The sequence below is a fragment of the Streptopelia decaocto genome (genome assembly GCF_964273445.1).
Source record: "Streptopelia decaocto genome assembly, chromosome: 2".
Classification (NCBI taxonomy): Eukaryota; Metazoa; Chordata; class Aves; order Columbiformes; family Columbidae; genus Streptopelia; species Streptopelia decaocto.
Genome location: NC_138655.1, coordinates 33,449,617 through 33,475,781, shown reverse-complemented (window position 1 = coordinate 33,475,781; position 26,165 = coordinate 33,449,617). Strand labels below are relative to the sequence as shown.

The following is a 26,165-nucleotide window of genomic DNA, read 5'->3' as shown; positions in this document are numbered from 1 at the left end:
TCAATTTAAGTGTAAGAGTGATATGCAAGGCAGAACAAGCCTAACTTCATAAATATAGTGAGGTGACCTCAGGGACCTCTGGAATGAGCTCTTGGGATACTAAATCCATATAGCAGAACTGGGAAAACATCTAAAGAGGGCAACAAGAATAACCAACAGGTTATTTCAAATGTTAAACAATTACATGGGCTTGAGGGGAGACAAAGTTCACAAGGAGACATTCACTCGTGGTCACCAACCACAGAGACTGCATCTCTGCCTCCCCAGACAACAAGAGCAGAGAACATAACAACTACAAACAGAACAGTAAGAAAGGAGGAAAATCACAGTGAGGCAAGCAAAAGAAAGCAAGTCAGTGTATGAAAATACGTATGAAAATATGTCTATTAGATGTATTAAATAGAAAAAAGTATTTGTTGCCAGAAAAATGAACAGAAGTCACAATATGGATCATTGATCAATTAGTATTCGAACTAACAACATTACTCATTGAACTACAGCAGTATTCAGAAAATTAATCAAATATCATTTGGGAAACATACAATTAGATCAACGTAGGGTACATTAAATAAATCATTTAAATGACTATTTTTCTGCTGTAGTTGTTAACTGAAAAACATCCTACTCTGTAGAGTAGTGATCAACAATGTTACAGTTGGATGACAGCAAGTTTTCTTATTTTGTTGAAGAAAGAACCTGGGAAGGTTCTCTACTAATTGGTTTAGTCTTTGAAGAAAACATCAAGTAAATCACTTAAGCTCTGACTAGTACTAGTAGCCATACGTATGTAGTCATATTAAATACAGTATAAATATAAAATATCTTGGGTTTGATAATATTTTTATAGTGATCAATAAGGTAAGTCTAATGGCTTTATTCTATGGTTCATGTGACTAACCAATACAAATGATCCAGATTTTGTTTTTTAAATGGAGATTTATTTCCATCACAGAAACTCTCCTGAAAGTCAGTAGAGACAGATGCTGTTTGTGGCTTAGCTTTTGAACAATTGTTGTAATACAGATCAAAAATAAGATGCTGCGTAAAAAATAAGGCAAGAATCTGCATAACAGCTCATCTTCTTTGGCTACAAAAAGAAAAAAAAAGGCTTTTACTAGTGTATCTCAGTATCATTAAAAAAAGCATTAGTTTTCACATACATCTGCTGGACTGCCACTGTAAAAATCCTTTCAGCTCCTAAATTAAATATTCTGGAAACTGGGGAAAAAAAATCCTTACCCATCTGAACAAATAAACATTTCAAAAGGGTTTGTATATTAAAAAAGGCTTTCTTAAATGGTTATTTTAAAAGCAGTGGTGCAATGTTGCATCATTTATGTTTTGAAAGCAGAGAATATTTTCAAACTTGAATCAGTAATCTCCTAATTTTAACCAAGTTAACTCTGCTCTGTGGTAGCAATTCTATGTCTAATACAAATGCAAAGTAAGATTTGCTATACTCCAGAACTGCCTTTTTAAAAAAATCATATCCCTATTCAGACTTATGGCTGTAGGTAGGTGTATTTGGATATAGGTATTTTGATCAAAAAGTTAAATACTTGAGGCTTTCTTAAATTTCCAGCTGAGGGATAGTACAGGAGTAAGTTTGCATATTTTTGGCTGCATAATCTTATTGCATTAAATATGAAGAAATCAAATCTGTGTAGCAATGTTTATACAATTTGTATATTTCAAACAGATGTATTATTCATTCCCTAGCAAATAACAGAGGAACAGTCCAAGACTATATTCTTTTACCAATAAGTTGTTTGTGAAACCTTAGTGAAAATGTGCCCCATTTAAGTTAGTGGTATAACTCCCACAGAATTCAAGGAACATATGGTTTCCCCTAAAGAATGCAGAATTCACATTAAAAACCCTATATATAGTAGCTCAAGACTTAAAATAAGTTTTACCAAAGCATTTCAGTTGTTATCTTCAAATGCAGTATGGAGTAAAATGATGAAAACCGATTTTGTTTTGAGCTTTAGGCAGCTCTTTGTACTAAAGCAAGCAGTCTTATATAAATACCTTTGGTATTTGCTGGATCCTGTTCCTAAACACAATGTTCATATTTCAGCTATAATAAGTAAAGCATCTCAAAGACATGTGAGGCACTAGTCTTGCAAGTGTCCAGATTAGTTTCTTGAGTAAAATGAGCGTGGTAGAGTCAGCTAAATCCATCATGGAAAGCTGTGTGTGGTGCACATAATTCAGTGCCATTTGGAATGATTGGCAGCTGCCATCTAGTGTGGACACAAACTATACTACTACATACATGTAATTCCAGCTATCCCTAGAAATCACAGTTTGTTCAGGTCAAGTTGAGAGCACTGGTCACACAAGGTGATAAATGTAACCAAGGATCTAAACCATTTAGCACTCCTTCCTGACAGTTCCACGCACTTCACAAAATCCACCACATGCAGCACAGCATACTGAAACTTACTCTGAATTCAGGTTATGAAAAATATAAGCACTGGCTTCTTCTGTAACTGCTGTACTGTGAACACTGGAGCTCTGGGGTGGACAACTGAGCTGCACCATTCTGCAGCAGGCACTGCCCAGTGACCTGAAGCCAACATGATGAGGCGGCAGTGCCAGGCCAGGCCTCTGGGTACATCAGACTCCCTAAATCATCCTCAGCGTCGAATATCACACAGCTACTGGCTCCAGGAGGCCACTATGACAGCCAGGGAGAGCAGGGACCCAAGAAAGTCCAGGCTGGGGGAGCAGGCTCACTCCCAAACAAAATCATTCTACTGGGTCTTTGCTACCAAGTCAATCCTCCCGCGCCTTCCTCCAACTTGAGGCTCTTTTGCAGCTGCACAGAACAAAGCAGGCTGCTCATCACACAGGATCATAACCAGAGTTTCAATAGTTTCTGTTAAAAAATAAAGGCTGAAACAAAGCCATAGCATCTGTATGCTTGGACACAAACATGTTAAAAATAAAACTGAGCTGTCTAAAAGAGCTACTCTGAAAAAGAAATTGCTGCAGAAAAGACACAAGTTAATCCTCCTTCCGTGCTCCCCTTGAAAGGTCCCCCAGAGTAGAGGCTTTCTAGTCACTGCTATCTGAGCATGGACAGCTAATTAACAAGGAGGAACTGCTCTGTTATTAGTTGCAAGATATTAGTTTTACTGTTATCTTGATCTCAGGTCCTTTCACAGTCTTTTGCCATATTGTTTCCGTCTGTTGGGTACTGCCATTTTCCCAGACTGCAAGGTCTCTAGGCAGGCTAATTTGTTTGTGCAGTACCTGACACAAAGGCACCATTATCCTCCAAACCTCAGGTGCTCATGTAATGAAAACCCATTACAATACTGCTTTCAAGGTGGTCAAAAGTTCTCACAGCATATTATAACAGTACACCTTACTTAAAACTCACTCACAACTTCAGAGTAATTAAAAGTATTTAGCTTCTGTGGAAAAGGGAATAAAAAAGAAGATATGATTCTTTAACCTGCTTATCTTGTGACCAGAAAGATCAATGGAGTGTAAAGAAAATATCAACAAGGAAAAATGTTCCTTTTCACTTCTTTCTCTTTTTTCCTCCACACACTACTTTCTGACTCATATTTCTTACTCTCACTGCACTGTTATCTTGTTCCTCTCTGTCACTGCAGAGTTGTTTTTTTTTTTTTCCTCAGAGAGTCAACATTCAAAGAATTTGTAGTTGAATATTAGCTAGAAAAAATCTAAAGGGGGGGAAAACAAAAAAAGCCACCTGGCTCTGAGAGCTGAATTCTGAACCCATAACAGTAACTTTTCTAGAAACAATCAGGTATATGAAGGGTCGTATGTAAACAAACCTCATGTCTTCTGCTTCCAGTACTACATATTTACTTGCAGGACCGATACATTTAAAAACACCCAGTGATACAGAGTAATAGAAGGCAAGTTCATGTCCAAACTCTGAAAGGTAATTGCAAAAACATTACAGTTTATACTGTCATAAGTGTTGATGAAGGCAAAGTTATTATAACACACTAAATAGCTCCTCTAATGAGAATTTAAGTGATTTTCATACTAGGAAAGAAGTGCTCTAATATAATTCCAGTTGGTGTTGAACTGTAGAGGGATATCTCCTTTCACTAAGACACGTGACAACCATGAAAAGGAAGTTCAAAATCCCTAAAGTTGTTATTATTTGATTTGATATCCTCAATTATATTATTTGATATCCGCAGAACAAGTTTTTATTTGGCTCTTGGTTGAATGGATACTTAGGGCTTTTTAACATCTTTCAAAGGGCTCTTCCAAATGTACATCTTCCAACATTTGAAGCATTTCACATGTGCTTGAAATAGCATAAAAAATAAATTATTAAAAATTTATGGAAGGCAGGTTTTCCTTTTAGACACCAAGCCCCAAAAAGGCATATAGACAAAACCTGACTGCTTTTAGCACAAATGAGTTAAAGATGAATTTGACCTAATTACTGCCTATAATAATGATTTTTAAAAGCCTCTTAATATTTTAAAATGGAAAAATATTGAACATACTTCTGAAATTCCTCAAATTCTGGGATTTTAACACTTACACTGCAATATTTTCTCTTAATTATAGCTGGTAAAACTAAAATACAAGACTCTTAAGTGGCAGCATAATTTTAAAAGCATTTTTATTCACTGTTAATTTATAATCTCTTTTGGATAGATCTTTGTAGCAGAGTCTGGTAACTGTTTCCCCGATACAGCAGTTTTCTTTACATCACACGATTTTGCGACCTGATATCTCTTGAGAAATGCTGCTGTTATACCAAAAACACCTCAGTACAAATGCCTCAAATCCCAAAGGCTGAGTCAGGAGAGCCAATGTAAATTCAGTCTCAGAGAAGCAACGTTTAACACAACTTTTAGATTTTTCTTTGTACTCTAAGCTGCTGTGATAGATAAAGCAAGACTACACAGATTATTAAGGAGGACTTTTAGACATACAAAGACATCAGGGATATAAAGCAGAACAGTGGTTGGTCTTGTCGATGACTGTGTAGGCATCTGTCACAGGTCAAACTACCAGCCAAATCTGCCATGACCAGCAGGCAGCTATGAAGAGAAGTATGGTCTAGTTTCATTTGGCTGGGCAAACATTTTGAGCATAAATAATATAGGAAAGCCAGCATACAGCTCAAGGTTGTGTTGAAAAGGAAGGTATCTGGCTGAGAGTCAGGGTTTCTAGCTCTTTGGAATAGAAACATGAATATTAAATGGTTTTGGGGGTGAGAAAGGGTCTATTTAGAGAGTTCTTCCTCTGCTGGAATGTAAATCTACAGTAAGTATGCATTGCTGGTGTCATCTGCCAGGTCTTAAACACAGACGGTTTTTCAGGCGAGTGCGTAGTGAGGTTATGCCACACGGGCAGAACCACCTTTGTATTACACATTAGAGAAATGAAAAAAAAAAAAGCACTCCTGGATTTTTTTGTGTAGTAGTGATCATTAGGAAACAGACAAAACTACCACCCTCATATTAATCTAAAACATTGCAGGACTGCTACTGTCTGAAGGATTAATATATTATTAATATAACAGTTTGCTAAAAAAGTAGTCACAAACCAATACTGGTCCTCAAGTTTCAGTAGGGTAGAAGCAAGTTCTTTCATCCTGAAACTGTACCAACCCAGTCAGCCTAGAATTTAGCAACCGTTCCAAGTGGAGGTTTTTTCCTCAATGCCCTATTAGAATCTCTTCTGGATGATCTGGCTCTTAGACAGTCAGCAGTCCTGACTCTGCCAATACGTGACAGTCCCCGAGTTCACAGAATTACGTGGTCTTGCTCCCACTGCTTCATACTAAAGACAATTCTGAAAACTAGAGAGATGGGAAGGGTTGTGTCATCTGTACTAGGTGAGTCCAATATACACTCACAGGTGAAGTTAATATAATCTTTATGCCTGATGTTGCCTAAGTGTCAGGTCTCTTTGCCTTTGACTCAGTGCCAGTACAGCTAGCGCAAAGGCTATGAAAAGAGAGGAAACCTGAATCTGCAATCTTCCTACCCACACTGATACTCATGGGGCTGTTTCAGAGAGATTCTCAGCTGAAAAGCCAAAGGAATAGCCTATGGTCACAGCTGCACTACAACTGATGCCTTCTGCTGTTGCACTTTCAAAAACATCTTTTCAAGAAGTAAACATTGTTTTCATGGAATGCTCCAAAAGAAGTAATTTGAACTCTGTCCTCCACCTAAAATTGAAGGGAAGGAACAGCAAACAGAACACTTCAGAAACAAATCTCTTCTTAAAGAGGAAGTGTATACACTGTGCCTTGTAAACTAATGGCCTCAGACTAACAGCTTTTTAATAGCTTTATATGAACTCCAAGTGGTGACTCCCCAATCCACACACCCCATCACCTCATTTTTTTCAGAACTAGGCTTATTATGTACTGATAGAACATGAATGGGATCCAGTAATTTCTTAAAGTTAGCTATTACTGCTCTGCATTGCTATTGTGGTATGCTGTCATATAATGCCTTACATATATTTATAGATGTAATTGAGTATATGCTACCCTCTAGTTACTTAGGTGACCACTGCTCAGAAAGGTTATTTAACAGTATGCTAACTTCTTCACGTTTATGTTTCAACTAGTTTTTGCTATGAGCTAATAAAGTGTTCTAGCTTTTCCATGGCTTTCAGTCTTCTCTATATACTTTGACTCTCAGAAAAGGGACAGTCACTGAGTGCACACACTACTGACCACACTAAATCAGGAATCAGTTGTTCAGCTCTAAGTGTAATGTGACATCCTCTTTCTAAAATAGCATGAAGATTTTATTTCATGCACATTTCTGGGCTCTTTTTTCGGTCCACAACATATTTTAAGAAAAGCCTGCCTGAGGAAACTAAACCCAACAACAGAAAAACTGCCACAGAAACTTATTGGAAAGCATTAAAAATTAAACAGATTTTTAAAGAGCTCTCAGACTTAGACTTAATAGTAAAATCTATTAAAATTGTCTATACTGATTTAATTTGTAACAACTTGATTTCATACAACTTCGCTTGGTTTTCAGGTGAAAATGACATTCTTTCCCCACTACTAATACCTGTAACGCTTTTCCCATCTCAAACACTTAGCAGGGGGATGGGGACAAGATGACCACCACTATTTGAAGTGGTGGTCAGAAGATCTAGACAAATTCAGACTGCAGGAAAGCATGCTCCAGAACAAAAGAATCTTCATACAGAACTGGTTTGGCAGATACCATCCTGGCAACGGAATCAACAGCGTCTAAGCACAAGAGCCTTGACCATTGTTCTCACATTGTTCATATCACAATCTCTGAGACAACAGATGCATCTTGACATGCTCAATGTCAAATGGGCAACTTCAGTGAGGCTCAGATGCTACCCAAAACCTCACCAACACAATAAGCATAACTGGACCATACTTAGGGGAAGACAGTCTTCACCACCTCACATCCTCAAACCATTCTCTGTTTCCTTTCTAGTTTTATTTTCCCAACAGTTTTAGAGCATAACGCACCAGCTCTTGGGCAAAAGCACATTGTAACACAATTTTGTTTCTGAAAACGCAGTGACGAACAAATACATTTTGTGATAACATACCTTGAAGTTGCAATTTCCACTTTGGTTCTTGCCATGGCAGCTGCTCGCTGTGCACCCTCTATTGCTCTGTCCACCTTTTCTCTAGTTTTTGTGTTTCGTATTGGTATAAGTTGCTTTCTTATTCCACGGACCAAAACATTATTTTTATATTTTCCCTCTTCTTTGGTGCCATCTGGAAACATGGTACATCCATACCCGTGCCTCCTGTTATTTAGCCATTCTCCTTCATATTTCATACCATTTGAACGCTCACTAATACCAAACCCACTGCGCTTGTCATTCTTCCATTCACCCATATAGGCTTCTGTAGTGGTGGCATCAACATGGTCTTCCATAGGGCAATAATCACAGTCACCATCTCCAAAACTAATTGTAGAGTTGGCATCACTAGAACTAATTCTGCTCATAGTAGCATCACTCCTGACGGAGCTCCGTTTGCTAGATATCGATGACCTAGATTCAGATTTTCTAAGTTTTATACTACCAAGAAGAGATCCTCTTCTGAATAAGCCTCCTTTTTTCTTAATGCCCATAGCTTCTGGATCACTGTGAAAATTGAGCACAAAACCTCCTCTTGTTCCAGCCGGACTGTCTGAAGTGACGTCATGCAGAACAGTGCCGTTGCTCTGCTCACTTCGAAGGGAAGCTAGAGACGTTCGGAGTGGTGAACGGATCACAGTTGCCATGCCATAGGGTACACTCTGACGCACGCCATATCCATGTCGCATCCCTCCTGTCCATTGCCCTTGGTATGTACCTTTTAAAGTAACAGGGAGAAATTAAATTCAGGAAGCTGTAGCAGACATAGTACTCTACATCCAGTGTGCTACAGGCAATACTATGTTGTCAGCTCTGTTTTTTTGTAAAAAGAAATGCAGAAAAATCACAGCATAACTTATTTTAGCAACTAAGACACAGTAGTTATAATCATAAGCATTTTATGAATGGGTCTGTCTGTGGAAAAAATTTCAAGAGAAATTTCTAAAGCAGGACTCCCTCAAGATTTTTTTTTTAAGGTGGTCAGCAGAAGCAAAGCTCTGTTATATGCAGTCAGCTGGGGAGAGACATAGGCATGGAGGAAGAGGAGGGAGCAGGACACTCATGGCTCTTTCCTCCAGCTGCTCACAGAAAAAAAACAAGTAGGAGTAAGTAGTAAACGTCCTGTTATCCTGGGTTTAAGGTGACTACAGACTTCTCCTTGTCAGGACATATTTGACAATCCACTAAATTGTCTTGTCTTCAGGTGGGCCTTTGGATCCACTGTTATAAACCTCTATTGTAAAATTAAATATTTTGAAATTTTTGCATGTGCTTGAATGAAAGAACAAAACCTTAGTATATCTTACTCTTTATGAATTCTTGATATCAGCACTTTTGGTTTCCCCACCATTGAAAACATGGCACTGCATTCTGTATTATGTTGTGACAGAAAGATCAGAAACTTAAAACCTGTAGCACTTTTTTTGCCCTTCATTTGTTCTGCAGTATGTAAGAAAGACCAGGCAGTAATAAACAGATTTTTGCACACCATTCTGTCATAAATACATTTCATTTTTGCAATCATAACTATTTTTGTAAATTTTTTTAAACAGCAATATAAGGAAGAACTATGTGGTATTTGCTATGAGAAATCATGGATATCCATGTAACAGAGTCCACGTAAAGCCATGTTTGAGACAAAAACCAGCATTATCAGATTACTACTGCAGGCAATCTTTTTTCTTGTATTCTTAAAAGGCATTTTCATTTTGATGAGATACATACTCCAAAGTCTGGCCTCCAAAAGTCATTTGTACCAGATGTTCCAAAGGAAGGTGCCAGGAACCCCACAACTGGCAAATACAAGATAATTTGCTTTCTAAGATCGCTTCACTTTAATTTCCATTAAACTGCTTTAAGCTCCTCAAAATGAAGTCTCTCACCCACCTAGTGCTGCTGCTTTATTATTTTTTTTAAAGACTGTTCTGAGTCTGAATATTCTTACAGAAGGATGAATAAGCAATCTCTTAAAATATCTTCCTTTGATTGTGATCTGCTTTAATTGGAGCACCTATTAAAAATCCATTCTTCAGAGAACTAAATACCAAATGTCAAATTCAATGACTGACTAAATTTTTGTGAAAATATTTGTGAAATACCTGCAGTTTTAGAGGTAGTTCAAAGCTTAATTTGCTTTGAGATTTGATCTCCTTTGTAAAAGCATACTATTTTGGTCGTGTACATGTCAATTATCTATCAATTACTGCTTAACTGTATAACCTCTTCTGCTAAGTTATATTTCAGTGTTAACATGCAACTAAATTTGCCAAGTGTGCTTTCTTCATTATAGAATAGTAGATAAGTTCCACAACACAACTGTTTTGTGTTGGTATAAAATTCTCCCAAGTGGAAAGTTCTTGTTTTAACAGATGGCTGCTGACACAAACAAACAACTTTCTTGGTTTCTTTTCTCATTCTCTGTATCCTGGATACCTACTGCTGCACTGGTTGTAAGGGTGCTGAAGCTAGAAACATGATTATTTTAAAAAACTCAGCATATGGAGAAGAACAAATAGAAACATGAGCACAAAGCACTGGTATGACGCATTCTGTAAATACTGTAAAAATACAGCCATGCTGTAATTTTTTTTCTTTATTAAACAGACATTTTCCAGAAATATATTAATATTTTATGAGCATAAATGACTACATTTTGTCCATAATTATATATGGGATCCCCCTAGTATTGTAATGATATGCTGGAGCTAAGAATCTGGCTATATATACTTACTGCTACATACAACAATCTATCTAATATTTTGCACCAGTTAATTTCATTTTAAAGTAATAAATCTAATTCTTATTTTGATTATACCACAATATTACATTAGAGCAGCAACTCATAATTATGGCTCTCCATGTTGCTATTTGAGTGTCACATTTGAAGTAGAATCAAGTTATTTCAGTGTGGAATTTTATAAAAATACAAAAGGTCAGCCTTTTCTCATACTAATACATTGTTTTAATTAATAAACATGGAAAGCTCAAAAATAATTAATTTAGGACATGTATTTTTCACTACTTTGTAGAGGGAGGTGAAAGTGGTCACTGTTGCCCATAAGGGCATTAAAACAAGGACAACTGATGTGCTATTTACTTGTCCAATTTTTCTTTCTACTGGGGAAATAAAATCAATGCCAGCTTCTTCTAAAGAGAAAACAGCCAATGAGAAAATGGAAGATTCATACCAAATTGGTCCTTAGAAAGTATCAAAGATATTTAGTGCAGTCTTGCAGGTAACGACTATCTTTTCTGTCATTACAAATCCATTAAGGGAAAGGCTTCTAATACTAGTGCTAGAAAGCTGATTAATTTTCCTTGATTTTTTTCAACTTACATTTTAAAGGAAAAATATTTTAATGACATACAGAGGGCAGTTTCCAAAATGCAGATACAAGAGACTTGTAGAGCAATTTGATTGACATTACCAGACTTCAACTGTATCATCTCCTTCAACAGAAGAAATTTTAGAAAACCTTAGTGAGCATGATAAAGTATGTTAATAGTGCAATATAATTAAATACTACAGCATTTATGACATGATAAAAAACTTTTTCCCGTATATGAAGATACAAACATATGCAATATATACCTATCTTCTATATATAAATATGAATACATCAACAGGCACACCTTTTCCCATTTTCACCTTATACTGTAATTGACAGTTGAAAGCAGTTCCAGTAAGGGTCAACTGTTAAAATTTTGATTAATGCGGTAATTACCAAACTAGTTTAAAACTGTATTTGACCACGAAACAATAGCATTGTTCAAAAGCTAGGCTTAGTATCCTTTGTAACTGAAGAAACATTCAGCCTTGACCTCTACTGACCATCCATTTGGTGTTTAACTGGTTCCCCTGAAAAGATGTTTGTATTTTGAGCCTGAGAACTATTAGAAAGTATATTTTAAATTTTGTTTCCACTGGCAAGTTGCTGTAAGTTATAATTTCCTAACCTGTCACCTTAGAGTTACATTGTACCATCCCTCACCAGAAAACCCTCAATATATTTTACAGCTGTAAATGTCATTGACTACTTGTGGCTAAAAATTAAAACTGCACTGTGTGAGAAAGCTGAGAGGCCAAGGACCCAGTAACTACTCCACTTGCTCTTATCCTTTACTTATGTCTTCTGTGGTTTAACAAATTTGATGTTATATGAAGATTTTTGCTTGCTTTTAGACTCAAACATTAGATAAGCATACACCCAGAAAGAAGACTACTCAGAAATCAAGAACCATACATGCTACTGGTGACTTTTGCTTAAGGATGCATTTGCTGCTGACCGACCTCTGTGGAACGACAATGCATAATCTTACAGCAAGACGCTTGTTATTCCTGTTGTTGGCAGGACCACAAACTGCTAACGAATTTACACAGACTGAAATTTCAAAATAGGCCTTAATCCTGTCATAAAAAATGCTCAGGTAGCCTCGCAGAACAAAATCTAGGGAGTTCAAAGGAGGCACAGAAGTACAGATTGCAAGAGGAAACAACCTGACAGGCCACTTGAAGGCCCAGCATAAGCAGATGCAATGAATGGAGGATCATGGTTTATAATTCAGTGTTTTCCTCAGAGATTTGACTGAGTGACAATTTTAAGCATTTAAACACAGCATGACATGTATTACTCATGTCAGGCAAAGTGTTGTGTACAGAAACACTGAGGAACACTGTCAATGCTTATGTTCCCTTTCCCTCCCTCAACTACATCTCCTAATATCACCAATGCATTTTAAAACAACATAAAGAGGAAAAAAATAGCAGCAAGGAGGCCTGGACTGTAGTAAGTTTGAAAACAAAGTGGCAGTTGGCATGGCCTAAATGTAATTTAAAATATAAATTGTATAAATTTATAAACTATACCTGTATAAATAATATATATATATATAGATGTATAAATCTATAAAACGTAACTACTCCAACATTTATACAGTCCTAAAATTACATTTGGCCCTTTGAAGGCAAATGCGAGGCTGACACAGCCCCCGGTGAAAATAAGTTTGACACCCCTGGTCTAAACAGTTATTTCCCTATGCCAGTACTCTCAGGTCATAAAAAAGGAAGAGCTTTCTTGCAAATATTTCACAGTATGTTAAACACATATGTAAATCTGGTTTCCTAGTAAGAACATTTCAGACATTCTGCTGGTGTACAAATAGGGTTATTGTTCCCAGAGCACAAAAACACATCTGCAAACATCTATGACGTACTACTTTTCTTCATTCATGAGCACTTCCATTAAAATCTAGGGGACTTCACACCCACTGTTTGTATGAACTGAAACATGTAAAATACTGGGGCCATGGTAACAGATTTCCATTAATAAGACTAAAAAATATTACAGTGTAAACTGCGCACTTCACATTCAGTTTCAGACAAAGGATTTTCTGTGGAGTCTAAGTCTAAAAACTTAGAGAATTTACCTCCAGCTCTCAATATTATATTGAGAATTCAAAATTCTGCAAGAAGCCTAAAGAAAAAAAGGAACTTTAGTTTAAGAAAATCACTCCTAGAAGATGTACTGGAATGGTAATTCATTTTTCTGTAAAGAAAAAAAAAAACGGCCACTGCAAATTCAGCTATTCTTTAGCTTCTAATTTACTAGCCAAAACAAATATAATAAAAACTGAAAAGTCTATTGTGTGATGAAAAGGAAACTAAAGTTCTGATCTCTTTCATGTTTCGTCTTCTTGGTTTTTTAAATTCCCAAAGGTATATTTCGACTTTCACCATCAGAACTTTCCATACCAGGAAACAATTTTCAGTCAGCTACAAATATGTATAAACAAGGGGATTAAAAGAGTTCAAGGTAAAAAAAAAAAACCCACACAGTATATTTCATTTTCTGAAGGAAATTAATCTCACCTCACTCCTTACATTTTGTATTTCAGAAATGGGGAAAAAAAAAAAAAGGACCCCAACTTGTAAAGGTCTCTTTTTCTACTTAATTCAAAAATATCTATTCTCTGACATGATTCTTAAAGTTTGACCACATGACCACAAATTTCTTACCAAAATTGCTTGAAGAAACCCATAAAAGCATGATTCTTAGTTGCATCATGTGAACATTGCCCCTGATTTTGGTTTATTCTGTTTCCTGCACGTTACTTAGGCATGTTGCTCAATGCTGAAGCGAGCAACATTTCTGTAAAAAAAAACATCAAAAAAGAAAACCAACAACTCTCTAGTCCTAAAACTGCGACCAGTTTTTCCCATTACAATGGAGCAAACCAAGCTGAAGAGCAACTCCGCAGAAGTCACAGGTGGCACTTCCGCTGATGCTGATGACATTACAGCAGCAAAGGATGAATTAAAGAAATATCAGAGTTACTTGCCGTGCAGAGAATGAAATGATAGAGGTACAATAATCGTAACTGCCCATTCAAATAAGCTTCAGTCCTAAGAGACCTTTTTGAACCTTGGCTTCTTGACTGCTCCTAACTTAAACAGGAGTGCAGACAGCTCAGTCTTCTCCACACCCTTACCAGGAGCTGAACCCTAGAAACACTAGTTTTTAGCAGCAAAGGACGTGAAAGGCGGCCTGTGTAATTTCACAACACGGCTTGTACTTTGAGCAGTGTGTTTAAAACTCTCCCAGATTTTAATAAAATATGAGCTATGACATGAGGGCGGACCCAAGTTTCATTGATTTTACGGAAGCTGTGTGCCCACTTCATTACCTTCAGCGTCCTGTTTACAAGCCGAGCGTACTGAGTGTGTTAAGCGGTCCCTGGTAGTCTTGTTACTTTACAAGGGATCGCTTATTGAGTTCTTGCCACGGAGCAGTGCGGAGGGAGCGAGGTGGCGGCTCGCCCGCCTACTGCCTCTCCGAGACAGGCGCTGCCGGCCCCGGTTATCGTTATCGCGGGCAGGGAGCCCGGCAGCCGCCTCAGGAGGGAGAAAGGAAAGCTGTCCGCAGGCAGTCGTAATGCGGATTTCCACCAGCTGCCCGGGAGAAAACGACGAGCCCGGCAGCGCAGCCCGCTCCGGAGCCCAGCCCGCGTCCCGCCGCGGCCGCTCAGCTGGGCCGGGCGGCTCCTCACGGAGCAGGGCGGGGCGGGCGCGGGGCACCTGTGGCGCTTCCCCAGCCGCCCGCGGGGCCTGCGGGGCAGCGAGGCCGAGCGCTGAGGAGCTCGCTCCCGGCCGGGACCAGAGCACAGACACGGGCGAGGAAAGGGGCCGCGGGCCCGGTGTGAGGGCAGCGGTTGGGCACGGGGATGGGGGGAGGGGCCCTCCCCGCGGCGCGCGCGCCCACGCAGGCGCGCCCCCTCCCCTCCCGCCCCCCCCGGCGCCGCCGCGCGCGGGGCGCCCCCCGCCGGCGCCCACCTCCGTCCCCGTAGGTCTCGACGCCGTATCCGTCCTGCAGCCCGTTGCTCCAGGTGCCCTCGTAGCGGGCCGGCGTGCTGAGGCTCTGCCGCACGCCGTAGCGCCCCTTGAAGCCGTGGGACCACTCGCCGCGGTACATCCACCTGCCCTTCGTCTCCACGCCCAGCCCGTGGCGCTTGCCCTGCGCCCAGTAGCCCAGGTAGGTGTTGCCGCTGGGCCAGGTGTAGCCGCCCGCCACCTCGAAGCCGTGGGACCAGGAGCCCGCGTACTCGCCCTGCCCCTTGGGCCCGGTGCAGATGCCGTGCCCGTGGGCTTTCCCGTCCTCCCAGCCGCCGCAGTAAGTGCCGCCATCGTCGAAGTCGAACCGGCCGCCCGTCATCCAGGGCAGCGGGGCGAGCGCGGCGCCGCCGCCGCCTCCCGCCCGCCTTCCCTTTCCTGCCTGTCCTGCCTTCCCGCCGCCCGACCGCCCCGGCGCTCCCCGCGACTGCGAGCGCTCCGCCGCCCGCCCGCGCCCAGCCCAGCCGCAGCCCCGCGGCGGCGGCAAGCGGCGCCCGCCCCCCGCTCCTCCCTGCCCGCCCCCCGACCGGGACCGCCCCCGGCCGGAGCCGCCGCCGCGGAGCAGGTGCGCGCCCCGCGGGCCGGCTGGGGGCCGTGCCCGCTGCCGCCGCTCCCGTGCACGGGTGGGCTTGGCCCCTGGGAACGAGCGGGTGCCCTTCGCGGCGGGGTCTCCGTGTGCCCTCCCCTCCCGGGGAAAGGAGCCCCCCCGTGCTCGGGACGCGCGTGTCCCAGGGCAGGGAAGGCCGGGGCACCCGCGGCGTGCGGCGGCTGCACCGCCTTGCCCTGAGCTCCCTCAGCGCTGCCTGTCCCTTGGGCTCCCGGGCGGGTTGCTGCTGCACCTGCCAGCGCCTGCAACAAGTAGGCAAAAGGAGAAAGGCTTCCAAGTGGTCCCTGTGACTTTTATTTTTTAGTTTTACTTTCTCTAAGCTCTAGGACCGTGCTGTACAACACATCCGAGTTGTGCTTTGCCCCTGTTTCAAACCACATATGGAGCCCACCTGCCCGAAGGGGCAGATCAGCAGTTCCATGGGCTGAGAAAAAGGGTGCACAAAGAGCGTTGTATCAAGGCCTTTCAAAGACAGCGCTGCTTCTTTGAACTTCTTAAGGAAGCTCTTGTTGTAGCGCTAAATCCTGCCAAGTACTCCTTTGCCAGATATTTGATAATCAGATAAAAATATAAGGGCAAATGACAGGAGAAACGTGGAAGCTCAGAAATAGCAGACAAAATAGGGGAGAAGGGACTGAAAGCTGTTGTCACAGGGCATCTTTTCCGAACCCTTTGACTTTTTGTTCTTTTGCAGTTATAGACCAGGACTGGAAGAAAATCTGAAAGGAAATGTTGCTCTTCAATTGGGTTTTTGTTAAAAACTTGAATCATACTTACTAATCATGGGGAGTGGTACTATGTTGACACAGATGATTTTGAAAAGTAGGGAAATAGCAATGGTTATGTTAGTAGCAGTGAGGAAAAGCAGAAGCTTAATTGCAAATGAAAGATTTGAACACAACCATCAGAAGTTGAAACAGTCAAGCTTCAGAAATTTATGCTGAATTCAGCCCAGTTATAAGTAGTTTTGACTTAAACGTAAATGAAATTACTGCACTTATTAAACATAACCATTTAACTTGGGTAAATTTCCAAGCTTTGTGCTTCACAGGATGCTGTTCTGTGGACATTTTTATGCCATGCTTGCACAATTCAGTGCTGAAGTATCTCTGCTCTTTCCCAAATTGAGTTGAGCACTATAACTGAAACATGCCCCTGTTGTCTCCTCTCATCCAGGCGTGCTAGAAACTTGTTTCTGTTCCAACAAGGGGCTTTGAGGTTTCTTGTTCTGCTTGAAAATGCATGGGTAAAAGACTCTATGCGCATCCTTGGAGACACACATGCAAAGAGTGAAAGACAAGATCAAACACTTTGTGCATGAGAAGATAGGGAAGCTTTCAGTGCCCCTTTGTGCCCTGGGGATTTTGTTCCATCATTTTGGAGCGTGGAAAACCAGGTAAGAATGTTGTTGCTGTAGCATAGACATCATGAAGACTTCCATGCATCTTAGACAAGGCTATATATTGTGCTCAAGTTAGGGAATGAGACCTTCATTGCTACATGAGGTTTTGTACAAAGCTGTTACAAAGACTGGAGGAGAAATCTGGAAAGGTTGCAGTAGGTAGGATTGAAGAAGAAGGTTCAGTTTAGTATCTTATGAGTATTTCTTAAGCTCATCAGCTTTTACGCCCTACATACTTTGCATTTCTTATTCAAGAAAAGGATTGGAAACAATAGCAGTGATCATATGTGTGCTTTGAGGATTTTAGTGATTTCACTCTATCAATCTCTCCTTTCTATCCTCTTATGCAAGATAAAGCCCTGTCACGTGTTAACAGAATTTCAGAAGAGCTAAATGGTTTATGTAGGCATGGGGAACTACTTGTTGGAAGTCAGCATGCTTATAGCTGATACCGGTATACAAATCCCTTGTTTATAATTGTGCATTTTTCTACAAGCAGATTTTTATGTAGTACATGCATTGTCATGGTGGAACTGGAGTTGCTGAGCAACAGTTTTATCTGTTGTGGGGCAAGTGTTGCCTCACACAGTGTTTCTGGGTGCTGTGGGCACAGTGGAGGTGTAAGGCCAGCATTGCCTCACACAATACTTTGTGCCCTGTGCACACCAGGGGCAGAACCAGCAGGGATGGGAGCAGAGGTGGGATGGGATGACTGGTTAGCAAGTCCAGGCAGTGCTTCTGCAACTCAGCAATGGAAGAGGTGGGTCTGATGAGGGAGTGTGGGATTCCTCCAGCCCCTCCACAGGTCTGAGCTGCTCCTCTGAAGAAGCAGAAATGCCCAGGTTCCTGCCAGTAACTGTGATTGTGCAAGTCCCTGCGTGCCCAGGTATCACATTTGGCTCAGTATTGATGAATTACTGGATTTGCTGTCGTTTCCACCTGAATAGTTGTATGATTGAATAACTGGATTTGCTGTTGTAATGGCTTGGGTAATTGCACTACTGATGTATGTGTGTTACTGTAATGCTACTTAGAGATAAATTGTTTATCCCTGAAGCTGTTGGTCTGCTCTGTTATCGTATCCTGAACCTGTAACTTGTTGAGGCTGCCCTAAGTTCTTATATCTGTACATTAGAAGACATTGGACCATTGCATTAATGAAATAAGTATCTGCCTGTTAGTCCTTTGTTTTACCTGCTTGACTTAAATTTTGTAGGCTTAATATTAGATCAGGTGAACCAACATGATTGGATGGGCCAGAAGTGAACAATGAAATGATGTACATTTTCTCTTATCACAAGTGTGTCAGTGGGTCTTTTTTTTAGTGATCTGCGAGTGACACTACAATGAATGGTAATCTTGCATGTGGTTTATATTTACAGGTGTATTCATTTAAATGAAGTAATCAGTTTAAACGAAGCTGGCACTTGATGATAACTTTATCACTGTCAGACTTCTCTTATTATATTTTCAGCAGGGGATAAATTTTGATAGATATGAGGATAGAAGTGCTTTGCAGAGAACTCTTAGCATCACTCAGCCAGAGTCTTGATGATGCAAGAAGTCACAAGTACCTCCTTGCTGATGAGGTTGTAGATTTTTCTTTTTTTTTCAAACAAATTTTGCATTGACAAGCCTCAGCTTTAGTTCATGTGACTTTGTGTTTGCTTCTGGCCAGACTGTAGGTAATAATCCTATGAAATGTGTAGCATGTATGTGTTTAAATACTTTAGATCCACGTTATTTTGTTTCATTGGACACTTCCTTTCAGTATCAAGTTAAAAATTGTTTTAAGACTCCATAGATGCAAAGTATGCATTTATAGGTAGATGAATTAGTTTACTTGTTTTGTCCAAGATAAATGTAATTGCTTCCACTAATTTTCTTATCTGCCCTACAAAAGTTATTTTCTGTAGTTTTTGACATGTGTAATGCTCAGAAAATACAAGGTCCAGGTGCAGTTTTTTTATAATTTACAAAAAAATGTGATTTTTATTGTATATTGGCCAAAGAGAGTAAGTTTACCTTGAGTAGCTCCGTTTCTGTGTAAGTCATCACAGCACCAGGTCTGATGACACTGTGTATGCAGAAACTGTGCTGCAGGGTTGTATTTAAAAAGATCCTTGGTGCAGGGATGGTAAATGCAGCAGGTGAAGGCGTTAAACTCCAGAGATTTAATATTAACTAGATACAAAACTATTGAGTTTAAACCATTAGTCTATAGATATCTGATACATGAATAAAAATTAGGCACATTTATTCTTACCCTTAAAAGCCCGATTCAGCAGGGAATTACTTTAAGTACTTTAGTAATCCCATTTACTTCAGTGGGACTACACATGAGCTTTAAATTAAACATCTGCAAGATATCTGTGCTCAAATAAAGCGAAGCTCTGAAGAATGTTCTCAAGTGCTTTGCAGAACAGAAGCAGGATGCTTAACTGATGAAGTCCATGAGCTGAGCACATTGTATGGGATGAGTTCCCACACAGGACTGCTGCGTGGGAGGCAGGAACAGAGGAGTAAAGGTGGTACAAAAGTCACAGTGTAGAAATTTCAAAGCCAACTAGGTCTTTCCTGGCTCCATATGAATGGCCACAACAATTATGCCAATTTTTATGTCTAGATTCTAAATTAATGTTTATAAACATAGTTCTGTAGAACTTCAATGCAAATTATGTTGTCTGACTTCCAGGACAGGCACATGAATTTTTCTTACTGTACTGTAAATTCACATAACTTACTGGGAATACTGGAACAGTTATTCTAAAGGATTTTTTGCAAAAGAATTGCTGTGGTATTTGAGAAACGTTGTGTTATGAAACTACTCTCTTAGCTGCATTGGTAGGTATGAGTTTTACCTTGCACTTGAATCTGGGACCTAGCCAGTAGGATAGTATTTTTAATTCCGGAGATATTTTGCTTACACAGTGAATACAGTTATTATTTTATTTGCAAAAGTGCTGATAAAGCTTATAAAAACAAAAATACAGATCCTTTTCTAACTTGAAAACAAGATGAGTGTGTTCTGTACTCGGACTTCTATTTTCAGCCTTGTTCTAAGCAATTGAATGAGACTTTTAAATAAAAATGCCTCCCTTTTTTTAAAAAAAAAAAATTACAACATTTATCTTGATCTTATTTGTTTCTAAAGTTATTTTAACAACAAAAAAACTCTCCATACAAGTAAGGTGCAATGTATTAGAATGCTATATATTTTTTCAAATGTATAAAGATATTAGGTTATCTTATAATGATGGTAAGTAATAGTGTTATGATTATAAGTACCTCAGAAATTATGGAAGAAATATAAAATATTGTTTCTGGGCCAAGTTAATGTGTAGTGGTTTTGATGTGGATTTGATTTTTTTTTTTAATAAGTCTGCAGAACAAAACTTCGTGCATCACTATACTTTAATCCACTTTAAAAAAATTAACTCCAGATGTGTTCAATTTTCTAATGCTTGCTGTGAAGTGTAACATTTTAATGCTTGCTGTGCAGAAAAGTGTAACATCATAATCATTACACTAAATGACCTCCCAAATGATATAGGTTGAAAAGATCCACAAAATCAGATTTATCCCTAGCAAGTTTTTCCTAAATGCTAATCTTAATCCTGCAACTGCTGCAGTTCAAGTCTTGCTTCTTCAGGGAAGACGGAAATGATTTATTGCTTTCCTCTTTCCAGCAAATTCATCAGTGTTCGAAGACAGCTTGTGATGTCTTCCTTCAGCCCTTTCCTTTAGCCCGTGCAGGCTGGATCTTTCATTATTTCCTCCTAGACCTCATGACTGTCCCTGTTGCTGTTGTCTGGACTTTCTCCATTTATGTTAGGTATTTGTTAAAGTCTGATTTCAAAACCGAAACACATTATTTAGCTAATATTGTACCATATTAAAGTAGTGTAATTCCATGTGACTCCCAAATGACACTGTTCTTTTACACTGGTGCCAGGCACCAATGGTGTGATGATTCCTGCCCTCCCACTCCAGTAACAACAAGATGATGTGTAACAACTGTCTTCAGTGTGTGATTTGCTGTTGTTCTAATCCTTTCTCACAGAGCAGTGTTTAACTAGTTGCTTCCCACTTCGCATTACTGAAGTTTTCACTCAGCAGGTATTCACTTGCACACTTTTTTTTTCCCTTTAAGATTACTTTCCCAAGTTAATTTTGAATTTTAATCCCATGTTGCAGTTCCTCCCTGATCTCTAATGGTTTACACATTTGCATATGCAATAGCTGAGCTCTTCCAAGATCAAAGTTTTTAATGCATGTATTGAATGTTAAAGGATTTGATACAGACTTAGTATTTGATACATCCTTCAGGCTGGGACTTAATCATTAGTACCATTACTTAGTAACTGTAAACAACGTGCACCCTCTTACCACACCTTTGCCTGGATCACTTTTAACGAATCTAAGCAGCTTTGCTAAAGTCAAAATACATAGTATCTCTTTTAGTGAAGGCTGAAGCAGGGAAAGCATTTAACGTTTTGGTTTATCTTGGTGCACCTGAAAGCTTTCCCTCGCTGCCGAGCACTGGCACAGCCCTTCCCTTTGCTGTTTTCCTCCCATGGGGCTGTCGCATTTCCTTTTCTGTTCCTTCCTAACCAGGTCTCATTATGTGATTTGGCCTTTCTGATTTTGCCCCTACATGCTTGCACTCTTCCCTAATATTCTTCCTTTAGTAATTTGACCTACTTTCTACTTGCGTATACTTCCTTCTAGTGTTTCATTGAACAACTCTCGATTTAGTCAAGTTCGTCTTGTGATACTCATCTTATTTTCCCTTCGCATCAAGGTAGTTTGTCTTTATGCCCTTCACATTATTTCTTTAAGAAAACGGATTGCTCTTTTTGCAGTTCATAATAAAACAAAACCTAGTAGAGAGCAAATCTCAGTTTGTGGTTTTTACAAGGCAGTCTTGGCTGACCCTGGCTTGAGATACTCTCATGCCCCCAGCACTCTGTGCTGCCAGCACAACTGTTTCTTCACTGAGCTGTGATTTGGATCAGGGAACCAATCCAGCTTAAAAATAATCCAGCAGAAAGATTTATTTTTATTTTGCTCTTAAAGCTGAATCGTTTGCTCTGTTTGTAGAGCATCTATACAAACGATTGCCCTAATGCAATTGAAAGCATCCAGAAAAGCTGGCAGCTTTACAGTTCACATCTTTCATTTTTAATTCCATTCTCTTTTTCCTAGGAATTACCAATAATGTCTTCCTATAATCCCTCACCCAAGTTGCCTGCAGTCTTGCATTCTCTGTCAATTTACTCCCATTGGTTAAAAGGAAAAAAATATTCCAGATTTGATGTAGTCACTCATATGCTGGGTAAAAAAGTTTTCCCTGTGACATGGTACTGTAATTGCCCTGTAGCACCTGCCCAGCAGGTCCCTTGGATGTTGAAGTCCCCTGTCTTCACCCCGTTCTGCACTTTGAAGAACATGCAGCGGTACTCAAAGCTCTTGAGTCCTGCACCATCATGTCCTACAGATTTTCCAGGTGCTTGAGGAGGTTTGTGGCCTGACTGAGGCATTTCCTGTTGTTTGGAGAGTTTGCATTAGCTCTCATGTCAGATAAGAACTGAGATCGTTTCATGTTTTCTTAGTGATGTGTAAAGCCTCTCTCCTGCCTGGATGTGTATTTTGTGTATTTGCTTTGTTTTAAATTGTAAGAATGTCATACCTTTGATATCTTGATTCCTCTGGTAATTTTCATGTAAATTAGCTAACGAGTTAATTTTCATACATGTTGCTTTAATATCATAGGAAAAAAAGTTCAGCAGCTTCACTCACTGCTCACAATACTGCTGTTTTCCCCAATACCTCTGTTGAGAGCCACTTACATCTTCTCAGAGATCTACGCCTTTTGCCATGCATTGGGCCACCTGTTAATTGGAAATCCTCCTTCATTAGTTAGCTATTTCATCACCAGTGATTACAGACTTTCACAAAGGTTTTGTTAAAGATAATTTCTTCATCAAACAGACAGTCCCAGCTCTGTGGTTTTCATCACCTGCAGCACCAGAGCTGTGCAGGTCATGAGAAGGCACCCATGTCCAATTCCATAGGGGTTGCACCTCTCCAGTTACTCCCTGGACATTGCAGTTCCTTATGATCTGCCTTGATTCTATCAGACATAGGGATGAGACTGCATGGCTGTCTGCATTCATACCTAATTCTCTCTTAACATGAGGTCTGTCTTGTGAATTTGTTTTTTTCTGATAAAAATTGAAATGCCTCTTTTGCTTTGAAGGTGATAACTTAATGTTAAAATAGCAATTAGATACAATATTTCAAATTTTAAAAGATGGCTCTTAGCACTCTGGTTATGCTGTCCTGGAGCAGAACATAACAGCTGTTGCATTTCACCAATGAACTGGCATTGGTTCTTCTTATACCTCGGATAGTTAATTAGCTTCATGTAAAAATCTGTTTATCTGAGTGAATCCATTTGTGAAAAAGGATTGAAAATAATTGTCATTTAAAATATGAGTTATAGGTACAACATTAGTGGGTTTTGTTTGTGTTTTTTTTTTTCTTTTGTTCAGATGACGATGGAGAAAAGAAGGCAAATGCTACTAGAGATGCAAAAGCTGAGATTTTTGCTCTTTGAAGATGAATCTAATATGGATATTTTTAGATACAGTGTAGTCTCTTTTGAGATTTGTTTCTGTTAACAAAGTCCTCAGTAAAGGAATTGAGCTTTAGAGGACACAACCATGGAGCTATGCAGGCTGCACTGCAAAGACCTTTAATAGAAAGCCACTCCCTCAATCTGCTTAAATTTCGGTGAGAGTAACAGGGCTTACTCCAACTGATTTTTGATAAAATAGTATAAGACAAACAGATACTTGTTATGCCTGAGATGATAAATTCACCCTATTGAAAAATCTTGTGCTTATCCAGGAATATTTTTCCCATGGGAAAAAATTGTCTCACCACAGCAAACATGCAAGTTGAACACCTAAACATATTTTGATGTTTAATTTTACATGAAAAAAAATATAGCATGGGTTAGTGCATCATAATCAGCCTAACCAATGAATTAAAACTCCCAGCTGCTATGAGACCTCATTTACACTTGGTTTGCTTTTGTCCTGTTGGCTTTTTTAAATGCTGGTAACATAGTGTCCTGATATTTTTGTATGATGAAGAAACCTGTTCACCATATGGATTACAGCATTATCTCATTTTGCATCTTGAAAACTGGCTTTCTTAGCAAATACGCTTAATGTAACATTGCATTGTTGCAAAATAGGTTTCTATTTGTCTACTGACATTTCAGCTTAAAGATTAGATTCTGCTCTTTGGAAGAAATAACCACCCAAGCAGAATTTTGGATGGTTCTCTGTGTATTCTGCAGGTGCAGTACAGTTTTTGTGCTCTTCTTTTGGTGAAGTCCCATGAATTTGTTGTTGTAGCTCTGCATGTGAACATGTTATATATGTCTGTGCTTCTGGCAAGTATGAGATGGACATTGGGCAAATTAGTATTTGCAATAGTTTTTTTGTTTTGTTTTGTTTGTTTTGGTTTTGTTTGTTTGTTGTTTTTTTTCCCTAGAGACAAATGCTATGATCAGGAGGGTTTTGAGCCTTAGTTTTGGTTAAAAGTAACAGTTTTTTCTTTTTAGTAGAAAACACATGATGCTAGGTGTGGAGTCTAAAACAGATTTCCTAATGTTCTTTATCAAAGAATCATCCTTTAGTAACTGCAATTCTCATGGTAAACAAAATACTTCTATGTAGAAGTTTATGATCTTGTTGCAGTAGGTCTTCTGTTAAAAAGTAGCTATTATTTCAGTTCTTATAACCCAGCTATAATGTGTATTCAGCATGTAACTGTGAAATGTAATCTAAGTTTCATACAGAATACAAAAATACCCCTTCTATGATGACCTCTGCTCTAATCACAGAATGTTTATCTTCCCAATAATACAGTGTGTTTAAAAAACAATTATATAATGTTCTATTTTGTCTGAATGCATAATAAATGTAATTGACTTGTAGAATAATCAACTGTATTTAGCCAGGCATGTATTTATCATTAAATCTTGCAGGGATGCCTACAACGAGCTGTGCTATGAAGTTCATGTGAGATATCACCTTAGTTCATTAATTTTAAAATTGTGAACTATCATTAATCTGCATGATACTTGGATATGATAGGTACAAAGTTTATTTCAGTTGATTTGAGAACTAAAAATTCATTTTGAAGTTCACTTGTTTCCTATGACAACATAGCAAAATTTTTGTTAATTCACCCATGGTTAAGTATGTGGTATTTTTGCTTATATAAAGTTCTGCCGTGAAAACAAAAAACATAATGGAGCTAGAGGTCTGCAGTTCTGTAATACAGCATGCTAAAGTTAGAAGTAGAGCATTGCAGTTTTGTTTTAATGTATAAAGGAGTATGGTTTTGGTTTTGTGTAAGCTGGAGACTGCAGTTTTTGTCTAATTAGCAAAACTTTTAATGAGATTAGATTTTTGACAGCTGATTGCTCAGCATATGTGGAAAATAGCAGCCAGTGAAATGCTTTTAAAATGTCAGCCATTTTTGAAAATTCATTATATCAGGATTTTCCTACACGAAATTTCAGTATCCAGAAAGTGAATGAACTGGGCACTATGCAACTGTGTGAATCTGTGGTTTTAGTGCTGGAAATTTATTTGTATAGGCTTAAGAGAAGAAAAAAAATGTGATCTTTTCTCTGCCATGTGGTGTCAGTGGCATATTTCTATTTTTTTTTAATTGAAGTGTGAAAATTGTGTGTCGTTTTCATCTCTATTACAAAGTGTAGTACAGATCTTGTGCAAGTGTCAAGGTTTAACCCCAGCCAGCAACTAAGCACCATACAGCTGCTCACTCATTTCCCCCCAGAGACTCAGAAAAGTAGAAGTGAGAAAACTCCTGGGTTGAGATAAAGATAATAGGTAAAGCAAAAGCTGTGCACACAACCAAACCAAACCAAGGAATTAATTTACTGCTTCCCATGGGTGGGCAGGTGTTCAGCCATCTCCAGGAAAGCGGAACTCCATCACACATAAGGGTGACTTGGGAAGACAAACGCCATCACTCCAAACATTGCCCCCTTCATTCTCTTTCCCCCAGCTTTTATTGCTGAAGATGATGTCACGTGGTATGGG

General features: G+C 39.5%; 2 protein-coding genes across 5 annotated transcripts in view; one reads left to right on the top strand and one right to left on the bottom strand.

The window, feature by feature from the left end:
- JPH1 (junctophilin 1) overlaps positions 1–15,468 on the bottom strand; it is an 84,210-nt gene extending 68,742 nt beyond the window's left edge. For 2 of the 4 annotated variants that reach the window (XM_082045356.1, XM_082045357.1), the window contains exons 1-2: positions 14,948–15,468; positions 7,579–8,335 (exon numbers count right to left, since the gene is read on the bottom strand). In XM_082045356.1, coding sequence (XP_081901482.1) covers positions 7,579–8,335; positions 14,948–15,326 — 1,136 coding nt within the window. In that variant the 5' untranslated portion in view covers positions 15,327–15,468. The remainder of the gene's footprint in view (positions 1–7,578; positions 8,336–14,947) is intronic. The other 2 variants (XM_082045355.1, XM_082045358.1) reach the window with 1 other exon arrangement.
- A 1,452-nt stretch (positions 15,469–16,920) lies between these two features.
- GDAP1 (ganglioside induced differentiation associated protein 1) overlaps positions 16,921–26,165 on the top strand; it is a 28,146-nt gene continuing 18,901 nt past the window's right edge. The window contains exon 1 of the mRNA XM_082044518.1: positions 16,921–17,007. The gene's annotated coding sequence lies outside the window, so the exon portion shown is untranslated. The remainder of the gene's footprint in view (positions 17,008–26,165) is intronic.